The sequence below is a fragment of the Hyperolius riggenbachi genome, unplaced genomic scaffold (assembly GCF_040937935.1).
Source record: "Hyperolius riggenbachi isolate aHypRig1 unplaced genomic scaffold, aHypRig1.pri scaffold_174, whole genome shotgun sequence".
Classification (NCBI taxonomy): Eukaryota; Metazoa; Chordata; class Amphibia; order Anura; family Hyperoliidae; genus Hyperolius; species Hyperolius riggenbachi.
The window spans coordinates 194336-214615 of NW_027152385.1; the positions used below are offsets into that span (position 1 = coordinate 194336).

General features: G+C 50.1%; 1 protein-coding gene across 2 annotated transcripts in view; it reads right to left on the minus strand.

The window, feature by feature from the left end:
- ACO2 (aconitase 2) overlaps positions 1-20280 on the minus strand; it is an 86573-nt gene that overhangs the window by 36421 nt on the left and 29872 nt on the right. For both annotated transcript variants that reach the window (XM_068264833.1, XM_068264834.1), the window contains exons 9-11: positions 17377-17534; positions 15194-15267; positions 10450-10561 (exon numbers count right to left, since the gene is read on the minus strand). In XM_068264833.1, the coding sequence (XP_068120934.1) occupies positions 10450-10561; positions 15194-15267; positions 17377-17534 (344 nt within the window). The remainder of the gene's footprint in view (positions 1-10449; positions 10562-15193; positions 15268-17376; positions 17535-20280) is intronic.

The following is a 20280-nucleotide window of genomic DNA, read 5'->3' on the forward strand; positions in this document are numbered from 1 at the left end:
TAAAGGTAATACCTCTGGAGATGTAGGAAGGCGTGGGTCTCGGGGTTGGGGAGTACATACAGCTGTACATAAAGGTAATACCTCTGGAGATGTAGGAAGGCGTGGGTCTCGGGGTTGGGGAGTACATATAGCTGTACATAAAGGTAATACCTCTGGAGATGTAAGAAGGCGTGGGTCTCGGGGTTGGGGAGTACATATAGCTGTACATAAAGGTAATACCTCCGGAGATGTAAGAAGGCGTGGGTCTCGGGGTTGGGGAGTACATATAGCTGTACATAAAGGTAATACCTCCGGAGGTGTAAGAAGGCGTGGGTCTCGGGGTTGGGGAGTACATATAGCTGTACATAAAGGTAATACCTCTGGAGGTGTAAGAAGGCGTGGGTCTCGGGGTTGGGGAGTACATATAGCTGTACATAAAGGTAATACCTCTGGAGATGTAAGAAGGCGCGGGTCTCGGGGTTGGGGAGTACATATAGCTGTACATAAAGGTAATACCTCTGGAGATGTAAGAAGGCGCGGGTCTCGGGGTTGGGGAGTACATATAGCTGTACATAAAGGTAATACCTCTGGAGGTGTAAGAAGGCGTGGGTCTCAGGGTTGGGGAGTACATATAGCTGTACATAAAGGTAATACCTCCGGAGATGTAAGAAGGCGTGGGTCTCGGGGTTGGGGAGTACATATAGCTGTAAATATAGGTAATACCTCCGGAGGTGTAGGAAGGCGTGGGTCTCGGGGTTGGGGAGTACATATACTGTAGCTGTACATAAAGGTAATACCTCTGGAGGTGTAAGAAGGCGTGGGTCTCGGGGTTGGGGAGTACATATAGCTGTACATAAAGGTAATACCTCCGGAGATGTATGAAGGCGTGGGTCTCGGGGTTGGGGAGTACATATAGCTGTACATAAAGGTAATACCTCTGGAGATGTAAGAAGGCGTGGGTCTCGGGGTTGGTGAGTACATATAGCTGTACATAAAGGTAATACCTCTGGAGATGTAAGAAGGCGTGGGTCTCGGGGTTGGGGAGTACATATAGCTGCACATAAAGGTAATACCTCCGGAGGTGTAAGAAGGCGTGGGTCTCGGGGTTGGGGAGTACATATAGCTGTACATAAAGGTAATACCTCTGGAGATGTAAGAAGGCGCGGGTCTCGGGGTTGGTGAGTACATATAGCTGCACATAAAGGTAATACCTCTGGAGATGTAAGAAGGCGTGGGTCTCGGGGTTGGGGAGTACATATAGCTGCACATAAAGGTAATACCTCCGGAGGTGTAAGAAGGCGTGGGTCTCGGGGTTGGGGAGTACATATAGCTGTACATAAAGGTAATACCTCCGGAGATGTAAGAAGGCGTGGGTCTCGGGGTTGGGCAGTACATATAGCTGCACATAAAGGTAATACCTCCGGAGATGTAAGAAGGCGTGGGTCTCGGGGTTGGGGAGTACATATAGCTGTACATAAAGGTAATACCTCTGGAGGTGTAAGAAGGCGTGGGTCTCGGGGTTGGGGAGTACATATAGCTGTACATAAAGGTAATACCTCTGGAGGTGTAAGAAGGCGTGGGTCTCGGGGTTGGTGCGTACATATAGCTGTACATAAAGGTAATACCTCCGGAGGTGTAAGAAGGCGTGGGTCTCGGGGTTGGGGAGTACATATAGCTGTACATAAAGGTAATACCTCCGGAAGGTGTAAGAAGGCGTGGGTCTCGGGGTTGGGGCAGTACATATAGCTGTACATATAGGTAATACCTCTGGAGGTGTAAGAAGGCGTGGGTCTCGGGGTATGGCAGTACATATAGCTGTACATAAAGGTAATACCTCTGGAGGTGTAAGAAGGCGTGGGTCTCGGAATTGGTGAGTACATCCTGTGACACTAAAGGTAATACCTCCGGAGGTGTAAGCAAGGCGTGGGTCTCGGGGTTGGGGAGTACATATAGCTGCGCACATAAAGGTAATACTGACTCTGGAGGAGTACATATAGCTGGTCGATGAGGAGTACATACTCTTGACAGAAAGTAAGAAGGCGTGGGTCTCGGATGGGGAAGGGAGTACATATAGCTGTACATAATGGTAATACCTCTGGAGATGTAAGAAGGCGTGGGTCTCGGGTTGGGTAGCTGTACATAAAGGATACACCTGAACAGTAAAGGTAAGTACCTCGTGGAGTAATAAGCAGTAAGGTAATACTCTGGAGGGTGGTCTCGGGTGGAGTACATATAGCTGTACATAAAGGTAATACCTCCGGAGATGTAAGAAGGCGTGGGTCTCGGGGTTGGGGAGTACATATAGCTGTACATAAAGGTAATACCTCCGGAGGTGTAAGAAGGCGTGGGTCTCGGGGTTGGGGAGTACATATAGCTGTACATAAAGGTAATACCTCTGGAGGTGTAAGAAGGCGTGGGTCTCGGGGTTGGGGAGTACATATAGCTGTACATAAAGGTAATACCTCTGGAGATGTAAGAAGGCGCGGGTCTCGGGGTTGGGAGTACATATAGCTGTACATAAAGGTAATACCTCTGGAGATGTAAGAAGGCGCGGGTCTCGGGGTTGGGGAGTACATATAGCTGTACATAAAGGTAATACCTCTGGAGGTGTAAGAAGGCGTGGGTCTCAGGGTTGGGGAGTACATATAGCTGTACATAAAGGTAATACCTCGGAGATGTAAGAAGGCGTGGGTCTCGGGGTTGGGGAGTACATATAGCTGTAAATATAGGTAATACCTCCGGAGGTGTAGGAAGGCGTGGGTCTCGGGGTTGGGGAGTACATATACTGTAGCTGTACATAAAGGTAATACCTCTGGAGGTGTAAGAAGGCGTGGGTCTCGGGGTTGGGGAGTACATATAGCTGTACATAAAGGTAATACCTCCGGAGATGTATGAAGGCGTGGGTCTCGGGGTTGGGGAGTACATATAGCTGTACATAAAGGTAATACCTCAGGAGATGTAAGAAGGCGTGGGTCTCGGGGTTGTGAGTACATATAGCTGTACATAAAGGTAATACCTCTGGAGATGTAAGAAGGCGTGGGTCTCGGGGGTTGGGGAGTACATATAGCTGCACATAAAGGTAATACCTCCGGAGGTGTAAGAAGGCGTGGGTCTCGGGTTGGGGAGTACATATAGCTGTACATAAAGGTAATACCTCTGGAGATGTAAGAAGGCGCGGGGTCTCGGGGTTGGTGAGTACATATAGCTGCACATAAAGGTAATACCTCTGGAGATGTAAGAAGGCGTGGGTCTCGGGGTTGGGGAGTACATATAGCTGCACATAAAGGTAATACCTCCGGAGGTGTAAGAAGGCGTGGGTCTCGGGGTTGGGGAGTACATATAGCTGTACATAAAGGTAATACCTCCGGAGATGTAAGAAGGCGTGGGTCTCGGGGTTGGGCAGTACATATAGCTGCACATAAAGGTAATACCTCCGGAGATGTAAGAAGGCGTGGGTCTCGGGGTTGGGGAGTACATATAGCTGTACATAAAGGTAATACCTCTGGAGGTGTAAGAAGGCGTGGGTCTCGGGGTTGGGGAGTACATATAGCTGTACATAAAGGTAATACCTCTGGAGGTGTAAGAAGGCGTGGGTCTCGGGGTTGGTGCGTACATATAGCTGTACATAAAGGTAATACCTCCGGAGGTGTAAGAAGGCGTGGGTCTCGGGGTTGGGGAGTACATATAGCTGTACATAAAGGTAATACCTCCGGAGGTGTAAGAAGGCGTGGGTCTCGGGGTTGGGCAGTACATATAGCTGTACATATAGGTAATACCTCTGGAGGTGTAAGAAGGCGTGGGTCTCGGGGTTGGGCAGTACATATAGCTGTACATAAAGGTAATACCTCTGGAGGTGTAAGAAGGCGTGGGTCTCGGAATTGGTGAGTACATATAGCTGGACATAAAGGTAATACCTCCGGAGGTGTAAGAAGGCGTGGGTCTCGGGGTTGGGGAGTACATATAGCTGCACATAAAGGTAATACCTCTGGAGGTGTAAGAAGGCGTGGGTCTCGGGGTTGGGGAGTACATATAGCTGTACATAATGGTAATACCTCTGGAGATGTAAGAAGGCGTGGGTCTCGGGGATGGGGAGTACATATAGCTGCACATAAAGGTAATACCTCTGGAGATGTAAGAAGGCGTGGGTCTCGGGGTAAGGGAGTACATATAGCTGTACATAAAGGTAATACCTCTGGAGGTGTAAGAAGGCGTGGGTCTCGGGGTTGGGGAGTACATATAGCTGTACATAAAGGTAATACCTCTGGAGATGTAAGAAGGCGTGGGTCTCGGGGTTGGGCAGTACATATAGCTGTACATAAAGGTAATACCTCTGGAGATGTAAGAAGGCGTGGGTCTCGGGGTTGGGGAGTACATATAGCTGTACATAAAGGTAATACCTCCGGAGGTGTAAGAAGGCGTGGGTCTCGGGGTTGGGGAGTACATATAGCTGTACATAAAGGTAATACCTCCGGAGATGTAAGAAGGCGTGGGTCTCGGGGTTGGTGAGTACATATAGCTGTACATAAAGGTAATACCTCTGGAGATGTAAGAAGGCGTGGGTCTCAGGGTTGGGGAGTACATATAGCTGTACATAAAGGTAATACCTCCGGAGATGTAAGAAGGCGTGGGTCTCGGGGTTGGTGAGTACATATAGCTGCACATAAAGGTAATACCTCTGGAGATGTAAGAAGGCGTGGGTCTCGGGGTTGGTGAGTACATATAGCTGCACATAAAGGTAATACCTCTGGAGGTGTAAGAAGGCGTGGGTCTCAGGGTTGGGGAGTACATATAGCTGCACATAAAGGTAATACCTCCGGAGGTGTAAGAAGGCGTGGGTCTCGGGGTTGGGGAGTACATATAGCTGCACATAAAGGTAATACCTCTGGAGGTGTAAGAAGGCGTGGGTCTCAGGGTTGGGGAGTACATATAGCTGCACATAAAGGTAATACCTCCGGAGGTGTAAGAAGGCGTGGGTCTCGGGGTTGGGGAGTACATATAGCTGCACATAAACGTAATACCTCTGGAGATGTAGGAAGGCGTGGGTCTCGGGGTTGGCGAGTACATATAGCTGTACATAAAGGTAATACCTCTGGAGGTGTAAGAAGGCGTGGGTCTCGGGGTTGGGGAGTACATATAGCTGTACATAAAGGTAATACCTCTGGAGGTGTAGGAAGGCGTGGGTCTCGGGGTTGGGGAGTACATATAGCTGCACATAAAGGTAATACCTCTGGAGATGTAGGAAGGCGTGGGTCTCGGGGTTGGCGAGTACATATAGCTGTACATAAAGGTAATACCTCCGGAGCTGTAAGAAGGCGTGGGTCTCGGGGTTGGGGAGTACATATAGCTGCACATAAAGGTAATACCTCTGGAGATGTAGGAAGGCGTGGGTCTCGGGGTTGGCGAGTACATATAGCTGTACATAAAGGTAATACCTCTGGAGGTGTAAGAAGGCGTGGGTCTCGGGGTTGGGGAGTACATATAGCTGCACATAAAGGTAATACCTCTGGAGATGTAAGAAGGCGTGGGTCTCGGGGTTGGTGAGTACATATAGCTGCACATAAAGGTAATACCTCTGGAGATGTAAGAAGGCGTGGGTCTCGGGGTTGGGGAGTACATATAGCTGCACATAAAGGTAATACCTCCGGAGGTGTAAGAAGGCGTGGGTCTCGGGGTTGGGGAGTACATATAGCTGTACATAAAGGTAATACCTTTGGAGGTGTAAGAAGGCGTGGGTCTCGGGGTTGGTGAGTACATATAGCTGTACATAAAGGTAATACCTTTGGAGGTGTAAGAAGGCGTGGGTCTCGGGGTTGGGGAGTACATATAGCTGCACATAAAGGTAATACCTCCGGAGGTGTAAGAAGGCGTGGGTCTCGGGGTTGGGGAGTACATATAGTTGCACATAAAGGTAATACCTCTGGAGATGTAAGAAGGCGTGGGTCTCGGGGTTGGGGAGTACATATAGCTGTACATAAAGGTAATACCTCTGGAGATGTAAGAAGGCGTGGGTCTCGGGGTTGGGGAGTACATATAGTTGCACATAAAGGTAATACCTCTGGAGATGTAAGAAGGCGTGGGTCTCGGGGGTTGGGGAGTACATATAGCTGTACATAAAGGTAATACCTCCGGAGGTGTAAGAAGGCGTGGGTCTCGGGGTTGGGGAGTACATATAGCTGTACATAAAGGTAATACCTCTGGAGATGTAAGAAGGCGTGGGTCTCGGGGTTGGGGAGTACATATAGCTGTACATAAAGGTAATACCTCCGGAGATGTAAGAAGGCGTGGGTCTCGGGGTTGGGGAGTACATATAGCTGTACATAAAGGTAATACCTCTGGAGATGTAAGAAGGCGTGGGTCTCGGGGTTGGCGAGTACATATAGCTGTACATAAAGGTAATACCTCTGGAGGTGTAAGAAGGCGTGGGTCTCGGGGTTGGGGAGTACATATAGCTGTACATAAAGGTAATACCTCCGGAGATGTAAGAAGGCGTGGGTCTCGGGGTTGGGGAGTACATATAGCTGTACATAAAGGTAATACCTCCGGAGATGTAAGAAGGCGTGGGTCTCGGGGTTGGGGAGTACATATAGCTGCACATAAAGGTAATACCTCCGGAGATGTAAGAAGGCGTGGGTCTCGGGGTTGGGGAGTACATATACCTGCACATAAAGGTAATACCTCTGGAGATGTAAGAAGGCGCGGGTCTCGGGGTTGGGGAGTACATATAGCTGTACATAAAGGTAATACCTCTGGAGGTGTAAGAAGGCGTGGGTCTCGGGGTTGGTGAGTACATATAGCTGTACATAAAGGTAATACCTCTGGAGGTGTAAGAAGGCGTGGGTCTCGGGGTTGGGGAGTACATATAGCTGTACATAAAGGTAATACCTCTGGAGGTGTAAGAAGGCGTGGATCTTGGGGTTGGTGAGTACATATAGCTGTACATAAAGGTAATACCTCTGGAGGTGTAAGAAGGCGTGGGTCTCGGGGTTGGAGAGTACATATAGCTGTACATAAAGGTAATACCTCTGGAGGTGTAAGAAGGCGTGGGTCTCGGGGTTGGGGAGTACATATAGCTGTACATAAAGGTAATACCTCTGGAGGTGTAAGAAGGCGTGGGTCTCGGGGTTGGGGAGTACATATAGCTGTACATAAAGGTAATACCTCTGGCGATGTAAGAAGGCGTGGGTCTCGGGGTTGGGGAGTACATATAGCTGCACATAAAGGTAATACCTCCGGAGATGTAAGAAGGCGTGGGTCTCGGGGTTGGGGAGTACATATAGCTGCACATAAAGGTAATACCTCTGGAGATGTAAGAAGGCGCGGGTCTCGGGGTTGGGGAGTACATATAGCTGTACATAAAGGTAATACCTCTGGAGGTGTAAGAAGGCGTGGGTCTCGGGGTTGGGGAGTACATATAGCTGTACATAAAGGTAATACCTCCGGAGATGTAAGAAGGCGTGGGTCTCGGGGTTGGGGAGTACATATAGCTGTACATAAAGGTAATACCTCTGGAGGTGTAAGAAGGCGCGGGTCTCGGGGTTGGGGAGTACATATAGCTGTACATAAAGGTAATACCTCTGGAGGTGTAAGAAGGCGTGGGTCTCGGGGTTGGGGAGTACATATAGCTGCACATAAAGGTAATACCTCCGGAGATGTAAGAAGGCGTGGGTCTCGGGGTTGGGGAGTACATATAGCTGCACATAAAGGTAATACCTCTGGAGGTGTAAGAAGGCGCGGGTCTCGGGGTTGGGGAGTACATATAGCTGTACATAAAGGTAATACCTCTGGAGGTGTAAGAAGGCGTGGGTCTCGGGGTTGGGGAGTACATATAGCTGCACATAAAGGTAATACCTCCGGAGATGTAAGAAGGCGTGGGTCTCGGGGTTGGGGAGTACATATAGCTGCACATAAAGGTAATACCTCTGGAGGTGTAAGAAGGCGCGGGTCTCGGGGTTGGGGAGTACATATAGCTGTACATAAAGGTAATACCTCTGGAGGTGTAAGAAGGCGTGGGTCTCGGGGTTGGGGAGTACATATAGCTGTACAAAAAGGTAATACCTCCGGAGATGTAAGAAGGCGTGGGTCTCGGGGTTGGGGAGTACATATAGCTGTACATAAAGGTAATACCTCTGGAGGTGTAAGAAGGCGCGGGTCTCGGGGTTGGGGAGTACATATAGCTGTACATAAAGGTAATACCTCTGGAGGTGTAAGAAGGCGTGGGTCTCGGGGTTGGGGAGTACATATAGCTGTACATAAAGGTAATACCTCCGGAGATGTAAGAAGGCGTGGGTCTCGGGGTTGGGGAGTACATATAGCTGTACATAAAGGTAATACCTCCGGAGGTGTAAGAAGGCGTGGGTCTCGGGGTTGGGGAGTACATATAGCTGCACATAAAGGTAATACCTCCGGAGGTGTAAGAAGGCGTGGGTCTCGGGGTTGGGGAGTACATATAGCTGTACATAAAGGTAATACCTCCGGAGGTGTAAGAAGGCGTGGGTCTCGGGGTTGGGGAGTACATATAGCTGTACATAAAGGTAATACCTCCGGAGGTGTAAGAAGGCGTGGGTCTCGGGGTTGGGGAGTACATATAGCTGTACATAAAGGTAATACCTCTGGAGGTGTAAGAAGGCGTGGGTCTCGGGGTTGGTGAGTACATATAGCTGTACATAAAGGTAATACCTCTGGAGGTGTAAGAAGGCGTGGGTCTCGGGGTTGGGGAGTACATATAGCTGCACATAAAGGTAATACCTCCGGAGATGTAAGAAGGCGTGGGTCTCGGGGTTGGGGAGTACATATAGCTGTACATAAAGGTAATACCTCTGGAGGTGTAAGAAGGCGTGGGTCTCGGGGTTGGGGAGTACATATAGCTGTACATAAAGGTAATACCTCTGGAGGTGTAAGAAGGCGTGGGTCTCGGGGTTCGGGAGTACATATAGCTGTACATAAAGGTAATACCTCTGGAGATGTAAGAAGGCGTGGGTCTCGGGGTTGGAGAGTACATATAGCTGTACATAAAGGTAATACCTCAGGAGGTGTAAGAAGGCGTGGGTCTCGGGGTTGGGGAGTACATATAGCTGTACATAAAGGTAATACCTCCGGAGGTGTAAGAAGGCGTGGGTCTCGGGGTTGGGGAGTACATATAGCTGTACATAAAGGTAATACCTCCGGAGGTGTAAGAAGGCGTGGGTCTCGGGGTTGGGAAGTACATATAGCTGTACATAAAGGTAATACCTCCGGAGGTGTAAGAAGGCGTGGGTCTCGGGGTTGGGGAGTACATATAGCTGTACATAAAGGTAATACCTCTGGAGGTGTAAGAAGGCGTGGGTCTCGGGGTTGGTGAGTACATATAGCTGTACATAAAGGTAATACCTCTGGAGGTGTAAGAAGGCGTGGGTCTCGGGGTTGGGGAGTACATATAGCTGTACATAAAGGTAATACCTCTGGAGATGTAAGAAGGCGCGGGTCTCGGGGTTGGGGAGTACATATAGCTGCACATAAAGGTAATACCTCTGGAGATGTAAGAAGGCGTGGGTCTCGGGGTTGGGGAGTACATATAGCTGCACATAAAGGTAATACCTCTGGAGATGTAAGAAGGCGCGGGTCTCGGGGTTGGGGAGTACATATAGCTGCACATAAAGGTAATACCTCTGGAGATGTAAGAAGGCGCGGGTCTCGGGGTTGGGGAGTACATATAGCTGTACATAAAGGTAATACCTCTGGAGGTGTAAGAAGGCGTGGGTCTCGGGGTTGGGGAGTACATATAGCTGCACATAAAGGTAATACCTCTGGAGATGTAAGAAGGCGTGGGTCTCGGGGTTGGGGAGTACATATAGCTGCACATAAAGGTAATACCTCTGGAGGTGTAAGAAGGCGTGGGTCTCGGGGTTGGGGAGTACATATAGCTGTACATATAGGTAATACCTCTGGAGATGTAAGAAGGCGTGGGTCTCGGGGTTGGGGAGTACATATAGCTGTACATAAAGGTAATACCTCTGGAGGTGTAAGAAGGCGTGGGTCTCAGGGTTGGGGAGTACATATAGCTGTACATATAGGTAATACCTCTGGAGGTGTAAGAAGGCGTGGGTCTCGGGGTTGGGGAGTACATATAGCTGTACATAAAGGTAATACCTCTGGAGGTGTAAGAAGGCGTGGGTCTCGGGGTTGGGGAGTACATATAGCTGCACATAAAGGTAATACCTCTGGAGGTGTAAGAAGGCGTGGGTCTCGGGGTTGGGGAGTACATATAGCTGTACATAAAGGTAATACCTCCGGAGGTGTAAGAAGGCGTGGGTCTCGGGGTTGGTGAGTACATATAGCTGTACATAAAGGTAATATCTCTGGAGGTGTAAGAAGGCGTGGGTCTCGGGGTTGGTGAGTACATATAGCTGCACATAAGGGTAATACCTCCGGAGGTGTAAGAAGGCGTGGGTCTCGGGGTTGGGGAGTACATATAGCTGCACATAAAGGTAATACCTCTGGAGACGTAACGAAGGCGTGGGTCTCGGGGTTGGCATCGTTCCTTCCAGTGAAGTTTCTGTTGTAAGAAGTCACAATTGTGTTTTTCTCTCCCTTCTTTATATCCTTCCTGAATGGGACACAACAGTTTAATCAGCATGAAACTATAAAGCTGCTACAGTGAATTAGTGAGAAGCAGTGGTGGATTACTGCGTTATTCCACAAAGATGCCTTAAAGTGGTCTGAAACTCCGACATAACATTCAATAAAAATGTGTTTTCCTACTTGTATTACTCATACAGTTATCAGATTTGCTTTTGTGCGCACCTAATATTATCTGTTTACAAATTACAAGTTTACAAGTTTCCAAAGAGTAGTTTTTCTTACCCTGAAAGCTGGCATTGCATTTTATTCTTTCTATTATAACTGCTTTTTATTATATATGAAAATCTTCTAATTAGCTATTCTGAACACTGTGTGAGCCTGAAGCAGAGTAACCAAGCAGCTCAGGGTGACCCAAACTACTAGGAATGTATAGGGGGATAGCAGAGACAGTTTCTCAGAGAGTGTTTGTTTACATTCCAGTGTTGATACATTTGTGTTAAACAAGTAAAAAAGATACTGTTATCTGCAGTTTGGATGCGGATTTGAAGCTGAATAGCAGGACAAAATGCTTTGTTTAAGCATTTCAGTGATGTTCTGCTAGAATTTTTTTACTAGGATAGTAGCTTTCAAGCTGTGAGGAACCTTTTACAGCAAAGTAGAAATGCTGGCATACAGACTACTTTAAAGGAAACCTGAGCTGTAAATATAAGAAGAACCAATACTTACCCGCAGCTTCCTCCTGCAGCATAAACAAATCGGAGTCCCTTCGCCGTTCTCCCGCGGTCTGCCGTTCAGCTGCGATCAGCCCCGGTAATAGGCTCAGTTGGGATCAGTCTGGACTAGTGCGCTTGCACAGTATACCCGGACCGACGTGACTGAGCCAATTACCGGGGATGATCGTCAGACCGCAGGAGGATAGCGAGAGACTCAGATGTGTTTATGCTGCAGGAGGAAGCCGTGGATGTTAGGAACCGGTCCCACGGCACGCCTGCAGATACGGTTCCCGACTGCGGATTTGACCAGATCAAGCGGGGAGCAGCCTTATTCAAGCTACAGACAAGGCTGGGACCCCTCAGAACACCTCTCACTGCCACCACTAGCCGTTGCTAGACACGTCCACTCAGCTGTCGAGTGCTCAACACGCAATCTGCGTTTTCGTATTTGGGTCAGCTTTGCGCTTAGGCCGAATACGGGAACGCCACGCACAATTGCGATCTTACACTGTAGTGAAGCAAACCCACTAACAGTCGTTCCGAACGATACTGTTAGCCTTCCCACTCGGCTGTCGAGCGCAGAAGTGCCCCATACACACAATGCAATTACCATCTCATACGGTAGTGTCGCTCAATCATACAATCAGGCATGAACTTATACACGGTTACACTTCAGTCTCTTCTAGGCTATGAGTGTTAGTTTAGTACGGCAGAAGTCAAGCTTATTAAATAATTTAATATTCCAGAAAAAAAATGGAACACTGCAGAACTAGTTTTAAAAAAGTGTATTTCACAGCAGATGAAAGGTGGGGACTTGACTGCTCTACGCATAATAAGCCATTTCCTGGCCAGAGGCAGTTTCTTGCCCCAAGACTAACACAATTTCCCTGTTTGTGACATCACGGTCTGCCGAGCCACTTGTCACATCTGGGCTAGCTGTGACATGCGAATGTCAAGGCATTTTCCTGTACGCTTTTGATCTTTACAGAGATTTCCCATCCGCAGGTGACAACTTGAGCAAGGCTTTCACATTGCAGCAGGATGTCATATGTAAAGTCCTGGCTCAGGCTGGTGTGATCTGCATCAAAGCACACTGCAGCCAGTCCAGGTGACAATTGCTCCCGAGCACAATACACCTCTGAGTCAGTATTCAGACAACAGTGTCTGACCACCTGTATAGGCTTCAAAGCAACTGTCTGATTAAGTGTTTCCTAATTACCTGTTTTCTGGCTGTCCAGAGGAACTGTATGCTAATGTCCCAGCCCCCTGCTTCCAGAGGAATTCAATGCAAATGTAGGTCTATTGACCCACACACACAATCACATGAACAGTCCATGAATCTAGCCTGGCATATCTACACCTTTGACATAATACACAGCAGATTAGAAAAATGATAGAAGTATACTCCTGTATTATCCCAACATCATCAGCACCCCAATATATCCTCACAGTGGGCAAGTATCGGTTCTTCTTATATTTACAGCTCTGGTTTCCTTTAAAGTCGTTGGCCAGCATAGCTCAGCCCCCAGACTGGCAGGATCGGAGGCCGTCTGTGTCACGGGGGCCACACACACACACAATATAATTTTTTTTCCCATTTTGATTCAATTGGAGCATTCCGATCCAATTTTTTTTAATGATTGGGAGTTTCGATCAGAATTTTTGAGGCAGCACACATTTTCAAGATTGCTGCAATTTCGGGACAAAACATCGTAAAATTGGTTGGTTAGAAAAGTCAGGAGAAAAAACGTGAATAAATAAAGTTTGGTATGTAATGAATAGTTACATATAATTTATCCTGGTTGAATACAATTTCACAATCCACAACACACCATAACCACACCAAAACAATCACAATCTGTTTGCCTTTACTGCAAACAGATTGTGAATCGATTTCAGCCTGAAACCGTTCACAATCTGTGGTGGTGGTGCTTCCGCTGCTCCCCCCTCCCGCATACATTACCTGCTCCGCCCGCCGCGACTCCCCCCCGGTCTCCGCTGTCTTCTTCTCTGCTCTGGTCTCCGGATCCAGCAAGCTTCACTGCTTCCTGTCTAGGGGACGTTTAAACAGTAGAGCGCCCTCTACTGTTTAAACTTCCTGCCGGGACAGGAAGAAGTGAAGCCTGCTGGATCCGGAGCCCAGCGCGGAGACGGAGCAGCGGTGACCAGGGGGAGTCGCGCCGGCGGAGCAGGTAATGTATTGCGTCGGTCGTTAGCGACGCGTTCCCTACCCGCGGGCGATCGACGGGATCAATCTATTTCAGGACGAAATAGATCGAAATTTAGTGCTAACGTTAACGATTTGACAGCAGATTTGATCCCAGTGATCGAATCTGCTGTCGATCGGCGGGGAATCGGCCTAATGTATGGCCAGCTTAAGGCTCAACACACACCATACAATCTTGGTTGTTCAATCTTACTACTTTCATGTATCCAATCATTCAGTAAGTGAACGCTTGAAACACTTGTTACGGTAGGCTGGGAGAAAAGTTATCTATCATTTCAACTAATGCTAGCTACACACCATACAACTTTCTGGCAGATTTACCTGCCAGATCGATTTCCAACATGGCCGATCTAAATTTCGATACATTTTCCAATCGATTTTCCGATCAATTTCCGTAGAAGTGAACGGAAATCGATTGGAAAAAATATCGGGAAACCGATCGAAATTCAGATTGGCCATATTGGAAATAATTGATCTGACAGGTAAATCTGCCAGAACATTGTATGATGTGTACCTAGCGTCAGACCAGACAAGGCCGAAGCGCAGGACAGGATAATGTTTTGTGAACAGACATTTCTGAGACACTAATGTCAGCAAATTATTACACAGTTTTTACCTGAGGCAGCACTGGCCTCCGACGGATGCCATTATAGAAATAGTCAGTGACATCTTAATATAGACAATGGTTTTAAAGAACTGAATTATAATATGCAATTATATCTTATATGAAGAATTAATGATATAATCAGCTTTATATTTAAAGGGTCCCTAAGCTCACAGGAAGTGGACACAAAGCGGGAGCCTGGGACACGAGGACACCAATATATATAACTATTATCTGAGGAATAGAACATTTTATCATAATTTTATCCCCCCCCCCCCCCCCCCAGGTACAGCATTTTCCCCAGAATTCTTTTCCAGCCGAGTGGCATGAAAAAGTAGCCAGGTGGGGGGAGATGAGAGAAGGCAGGGCCAGCACAACTCTGCTTACAGCAGAGGAGGAGGTGAGCCGATGACAGCCGGGTGTTCACCAAAACTAGCAGGGTGGAGCACCCAGCTAAAAGAGCCTGGGGAGATCACTGAAGTACCCAAATACGACTCTTACTCCTCAGCCCTGGTGTTCAGACCCCACTATGCCAGAGATTTAGGATGATTGTTCTAAAGGCTGGTCCTTTAGTGAGTTAGCAATCATGCAAAAGGCAAAAACCTACCCAGGGCTTTAACATCTGTATACCTGGAGAGAGCACTATATGCCCACACATACATCACAAGACTGCCAGGAATATATATCTATAGGAAAGGGGCGGGTGGAGGCGGTACCACAGTGTTGCGGGGATGTCAGAGTCTTACCCGGGAACTCTGAGCCAATAGTAAAGACTAGATGTGTGTAAAGCAGACAGATGTGTGTTTCAGTGCAGCATAGGCTTGTTAATAATCCAGTGGCTGAAGACAAGGCCTGGTGGAGCAGTGGCTGCCAGATAGCAGCTCGACGGCCGTTTCGGAGGAAGTGTGTCACAGGGCGAAACGGCCGTCAGGCTACTCATCATCCGGCACCCACCACTAGGGATGTGAAGACAGAAGCGGATTGGCTACAGCTGCTGCCCAAAGCAAAACTTTAATATTTTTGAAAACTGGTTATTAAACAACTGCCAAGCTGAGAAAGAGGTCAAAAGAGCAACACTGCTATGAAGTAAATCCAGTTTGATGGGTACTTTACCTGTCCCACTGGCCAATACACGGACCGCAGGCATTCGCCAGAACGACCCCGCCCACATTACGGAGAACGTCAGCCTGGAGAGAAGAATTAAACGCAGTGCTATAAATGTTGGGGCTCACCACACAGAGGAAACCATGCAGGTTACAGACAGAGACAGCAAGAAACAGACAGAGACAGAGAAAGCAACAGACAGGCAGAGGCCGCCAGAGATCCAGTACTACTGATCAATATCTATCTGGCCAGAGAAAACCATGCAGGTTACAGACAGAGACAGACACTCCAGAGACAAGCTGAGACAGGCAGAGAGAGCCAGAGGCAGGCAGCAGAGATTCAGTACTACTGATTAGTAACTATCCACACGCAGAGACAGCCAGAGCCACACAGACAGCCAGAGACACGCAGAGACAGCCAGAGACAGCCAGAGCCACACAGACAGCCAGAGACAGCCAGAGCCACACAGACAGCCAGAGACAGCCAGAGCCACACAGACAGCCAGAGACAGCCAGAGCCACACAGACAGCCAGAGACAGCCAGAGCCACGCAGACAGCCAGAGACAGCCAGAGCCACGCAGACAGCCAGAGACAGCCAGAGCCACGCAGACAGCCAGAGACAGCCAGAGCCACGCAGACAGCCAGAGACAGCCAGAGCCACGCAGACAGCCAGAGCCACGCAGACAGCCAGAGCCACGCAGACAGCCAGAGCCACGCAGACAGCCAGAGCCACGCAGACAGCCAGAGCCACGCAGACAGCCAGAGCCACGCAGACAGCCAGAGCCACGCAGACAGCCAGAGCCACGCAGACAGCCAGAGCCACGCAGACAGCCAGAGCCACGCAGACAGCCAGAGCCACGCAGACAGCCAGAGACAGCCAGAGCCACGCAGAGACAGCCAGAGCCACGCAGAGACAGCCAGAGCCACGCAGAGACAGCCAGAGCCACGCAGAGACAGCCAGAGCCACGCAGAGACAGCCAGAGCCACGCAGAGACAGCCAGAGCCACGCAGAGACAGCCAGAGCCACGCAGAGACAGCCAGAGCCACGCAGAGACAGCCAGAGCCACGCAGAGACAGCCAGAGCCACGCAGAGACAGCCAGAGCCACGCAGAGACAGCCAGAGCCACGCAGAGACAGCCAGAGCCACGCAGAGACAGCCAGAGCCACGCAGAGACAGCCAGAGCCACGCAGAGACAGCCAGAGCCACGCAGAGACAGCCAGAGCCACGCAGAGACAGCCAGAGCCACGCAGAGACAGCCAGAGCCACGCAGAGACAGCCAGAGCCACGCAGAGACAGCCAGAGCCACGCAGAGACAGCCAGAGCCACGCAGAGACAGCCAGAGCCACGCAGAGACAGCCAGAGCCACGCAGAGACAGCCAGAGCCACGCAGAGACAGCCAGAGCCACGCAGAGACAGCCAGAGCCACGCAGAGACAGCCAGAGCCACGCAGAGACAGCCAGAGCCACGCAGAGACAGCCAGAGCCACGCAGACAGCCAGAGCCACGCAGACAGCCAGAGCCACGCAGACAGCCAGAGCCACGCAGACAGCCAGAGCCACGCAGACAGCCAGAGCCACGCAGACAGCCAGAGCCACGCAGACAGCCAGAGCCACGCAGACAGCCAGAGCCACGCAGACAGCCAGAGCCACGCAGACAGCCAGAGCCACGCAGACAGCCAGAGCCACGCAGACAGCCAGAGCCACGCAGACAGCCAGAGACACGCAGACAGCCAGAGACACGCAGACAGCCAGAGACACGCAGACAGCCAGAGACACGCAGACAGCCAGAGACACGCAGACAGCCAGAGACACGCAGACAGCCAGAGACACGCAGACAGCCAGAGACACGCAGACAGCCAGAGCCACGCAGACAGCCAGAGCCACGCAGACAGCCAGAGCCACGCAGACAGCCAGAGCCACGCAGACAGCCAGAGACACGCAGACAGCCAGAGCCACGCAGACAGCCAGAGCCACGCAGACAGCCAGAGCCACGCAGACAGCCAGAGCCACGCAGACAGCCAGAGCCACGCAGACAGCCAGAGCCACGCAGACAGCCAGAGCCACGCAGACAGCCAGAGCCACGCAGACAGCCAGAGACACGCAGACAGCCAGAGACACGCAGACAGCCAGAGACACGCAGAGATAGCCAGAGATCCAGCACTACGGACGAATAACTATCCTGAGGGAACTTACATATCCGTCCCGCTCAATGGTGGCCCTGATCTGCTCAGAGCCCGGAGTGATGGTGAACTGAGACTTGCACTTCACGCCGTGCGACAGCGCCTGCCTCGCCACCGCGGCTGCCCGCCCCATATCCTCGTAACTGGAATTCGTACAGCTGCCAATCAGACCTGCCAACCAACACAACATATCATTATGTATTTATATAGCACGGACATCTCCTGCAGCACTTTACAGAGTACATAGTCATGTCACTGACTGTCCTCAGAGGAGCTCACAATCTAATCCTACCATAGTCATAGTATAATGTCCTACCATATTATTATTATGTATTTATATAGCACTGACATCTTCTGCAGCACTTTACAGAGTACATAGTCATGTCACTGACTGTCCTCAGAGGAGCTCACAATCTAATCCTACCATAGTCATATGTCCTACCATATTATTATTATGTATTTATATAGCACTGACATCTTCTGCAGCACATTACAGAGTACATAGTCATGTCACTGACTGTCCTCGGAGGAGCTCACAGTCTAATCCTACCATAGTCATAGTCTAATGTAATGTCCTACCATATAATTATTATGTATGTATATAGCACTGACATCTCCTGCAGCACATTACAGAGTACATAGTCATGTCACTGACTGTCCTCAGAGGAGCTCACACTCTAATCCTACCATAGTCATAGTCTAATGTCCTACCATATTATTATTATGTATTTATATAGCACTGACATCTCCTGCAGCACATTACAGAGTACATAGTCATGTCACTGACTGTCCTCAGAGGAGCTCACAATCTAATCCTACCATAGTCATAGTCTAATGTCCCACCATATTATTATTATGTATTTATATGGCACTGACATCTCCTGCAGCACATTACAGAGTACATAGTCATGTCACTGACTGTCCTCAGAGGAGCTCACAATCTAATCCTACCATAGTCATAGTCTAATGTCCTACCATATTATTATTATGTATTTATATAGCACTGACATCTTCTGCAGCAGATTACAGAGTGTCATGGCTCACTGATCACCGCTCTGCCCAAATTAGATGTGGCTATGAAGAGGTATGGCCATGAATGAGGCTCTGAGATGCCAGATGTAGTGCGAGACCCTCACAGATGCCGGATGTAGTGTGCGAGACCCTCACAGATGCCGGATGTAGTGTGCGAGACCCTCACAGATGCCGGATGTAGTGTGCGAGACCCTCACAGATGCCGGATGTAGTGTGCGAGACCCTCACAGATGCCGGATGTAGTGTGCGAGACCCTCACAGATGCCGGGTGTAGTGCGAGACCCTCACAGATGCCGGGTGTAGTGTGCGAGACCCTCACAGATGCCGGATGTAGTGTGCGAGACCCTCACAGATCCAGGATGTAGTGCGAGACCCTCACAGATGCCGGATGTAGTGCGAGACCCTCACAGATGCCGGATGTAGTGCGAGACCCTCACAGATGCCGGACGTAGTGTGCGAGACCCTCACAGATGCCGGATGTAGTGTGCGAGACCCTCACAGATGCCGGATGTAGTGTGCGAGACCCTCACAGATGCCGGATGTAGTGTGCGAGACCCTCACAGATGCCGGATGTAGTGTGCGAGACCCTCACAGATGCCGGATGTAGTGTGCGAGACCCTCACAGATGCCGGATGTAGTGTGCGAGACCCTCACAGATGCCGGATGTAGTGTGCGAGACCCTCACAGATGCCGGATGTAGTGTGCGAGACCCTCACAGATGCCGGATGTAGTGTGCGAGACCCTCACAGATGCCGGATGTAGTGTGCGAGACCCTCACAGATGCCGGATGTAGTGTGCGAGACCCTCACAGATGCCGGGTGTAGTGCGAGACCCTCACAGATGCCGGGTGTAGTGTGCGAGACCCTCACAGATGCCAGATGTAGTGTGCGAGACCCTCACAGATGCCGGATGTAGTGCGAAACCCTCACAGATGCCGGATGTAGTGTGAAACCCTCACAGATGCCGGATGTAGTGCGAGACCCTCACAGATGCCGGATGTAGTGTGAGAGACCCTCACAGATGCCGGATGTAGTGTGAGAGACCCTCACAGATGCCGGATGTAGTGCGTGAGACCCTCACAGATGCCGGATGTAGTGCGTGAGACCCTCACAGATGCCGGATGTAGTGTGCGAGACCCTCACAGATGCCGGATGTAGTGTGCGAGACCCTCACATATGCCGGATGGTGTGTGCGAGACCCTCACAGATGCCGGATGTAGTGTGCGAGATCCTCACAGATACCGGATGTAGTGTGCGAGATCCTCACAGATGCCGGATGTAGTGTGCGAGACCCTCACAGATGCCGGATGTAGTGTGCGAGACCCTCACAGATGCCGGATGTAGTGCGAGACCCTCACAGATGCCGGATGTAGTGTGCGAGACCCTCACAGATGCCGGATGTAGTGTGCGAGACTCTCACAGATGCCGGATGTAGTGCGAGACCCTCACAGATGCCGGATGTAGTGCGAGACCCTCACAGATGCCGGATGTAGTGCGAGACCCTCACAGATGCCGGATGTAGTGCGAGACCCTCACAGATGCCGGATGTAGTGCGAGACCCTCACAGATGCCGGATGTAGTGCGAGACCCTCACAGATGCCGGATGTAGTGCGAGACCCTCACAGATGCCGGATGTAGTGTGCGAGACCCTCACAGATGCCGGATGTAGTGTGCGAGACCCTCACAGATGCCGGGTGTAGTGTGCGAGACCCTCACAGATGCCGGGTGTAGTGTGCGAGACCCTCACAGATGCCGGGTGTAGTGTGCGAGACCCTCACAGATGCCGGATGTAGTGCGAGACCCTCACAGATGCCGGATGTAGTGCGAGACTCTCACAGATGCCGGATGTAGTGTGCGAGACCCTCACAGATGCCGGATGTAGTGTG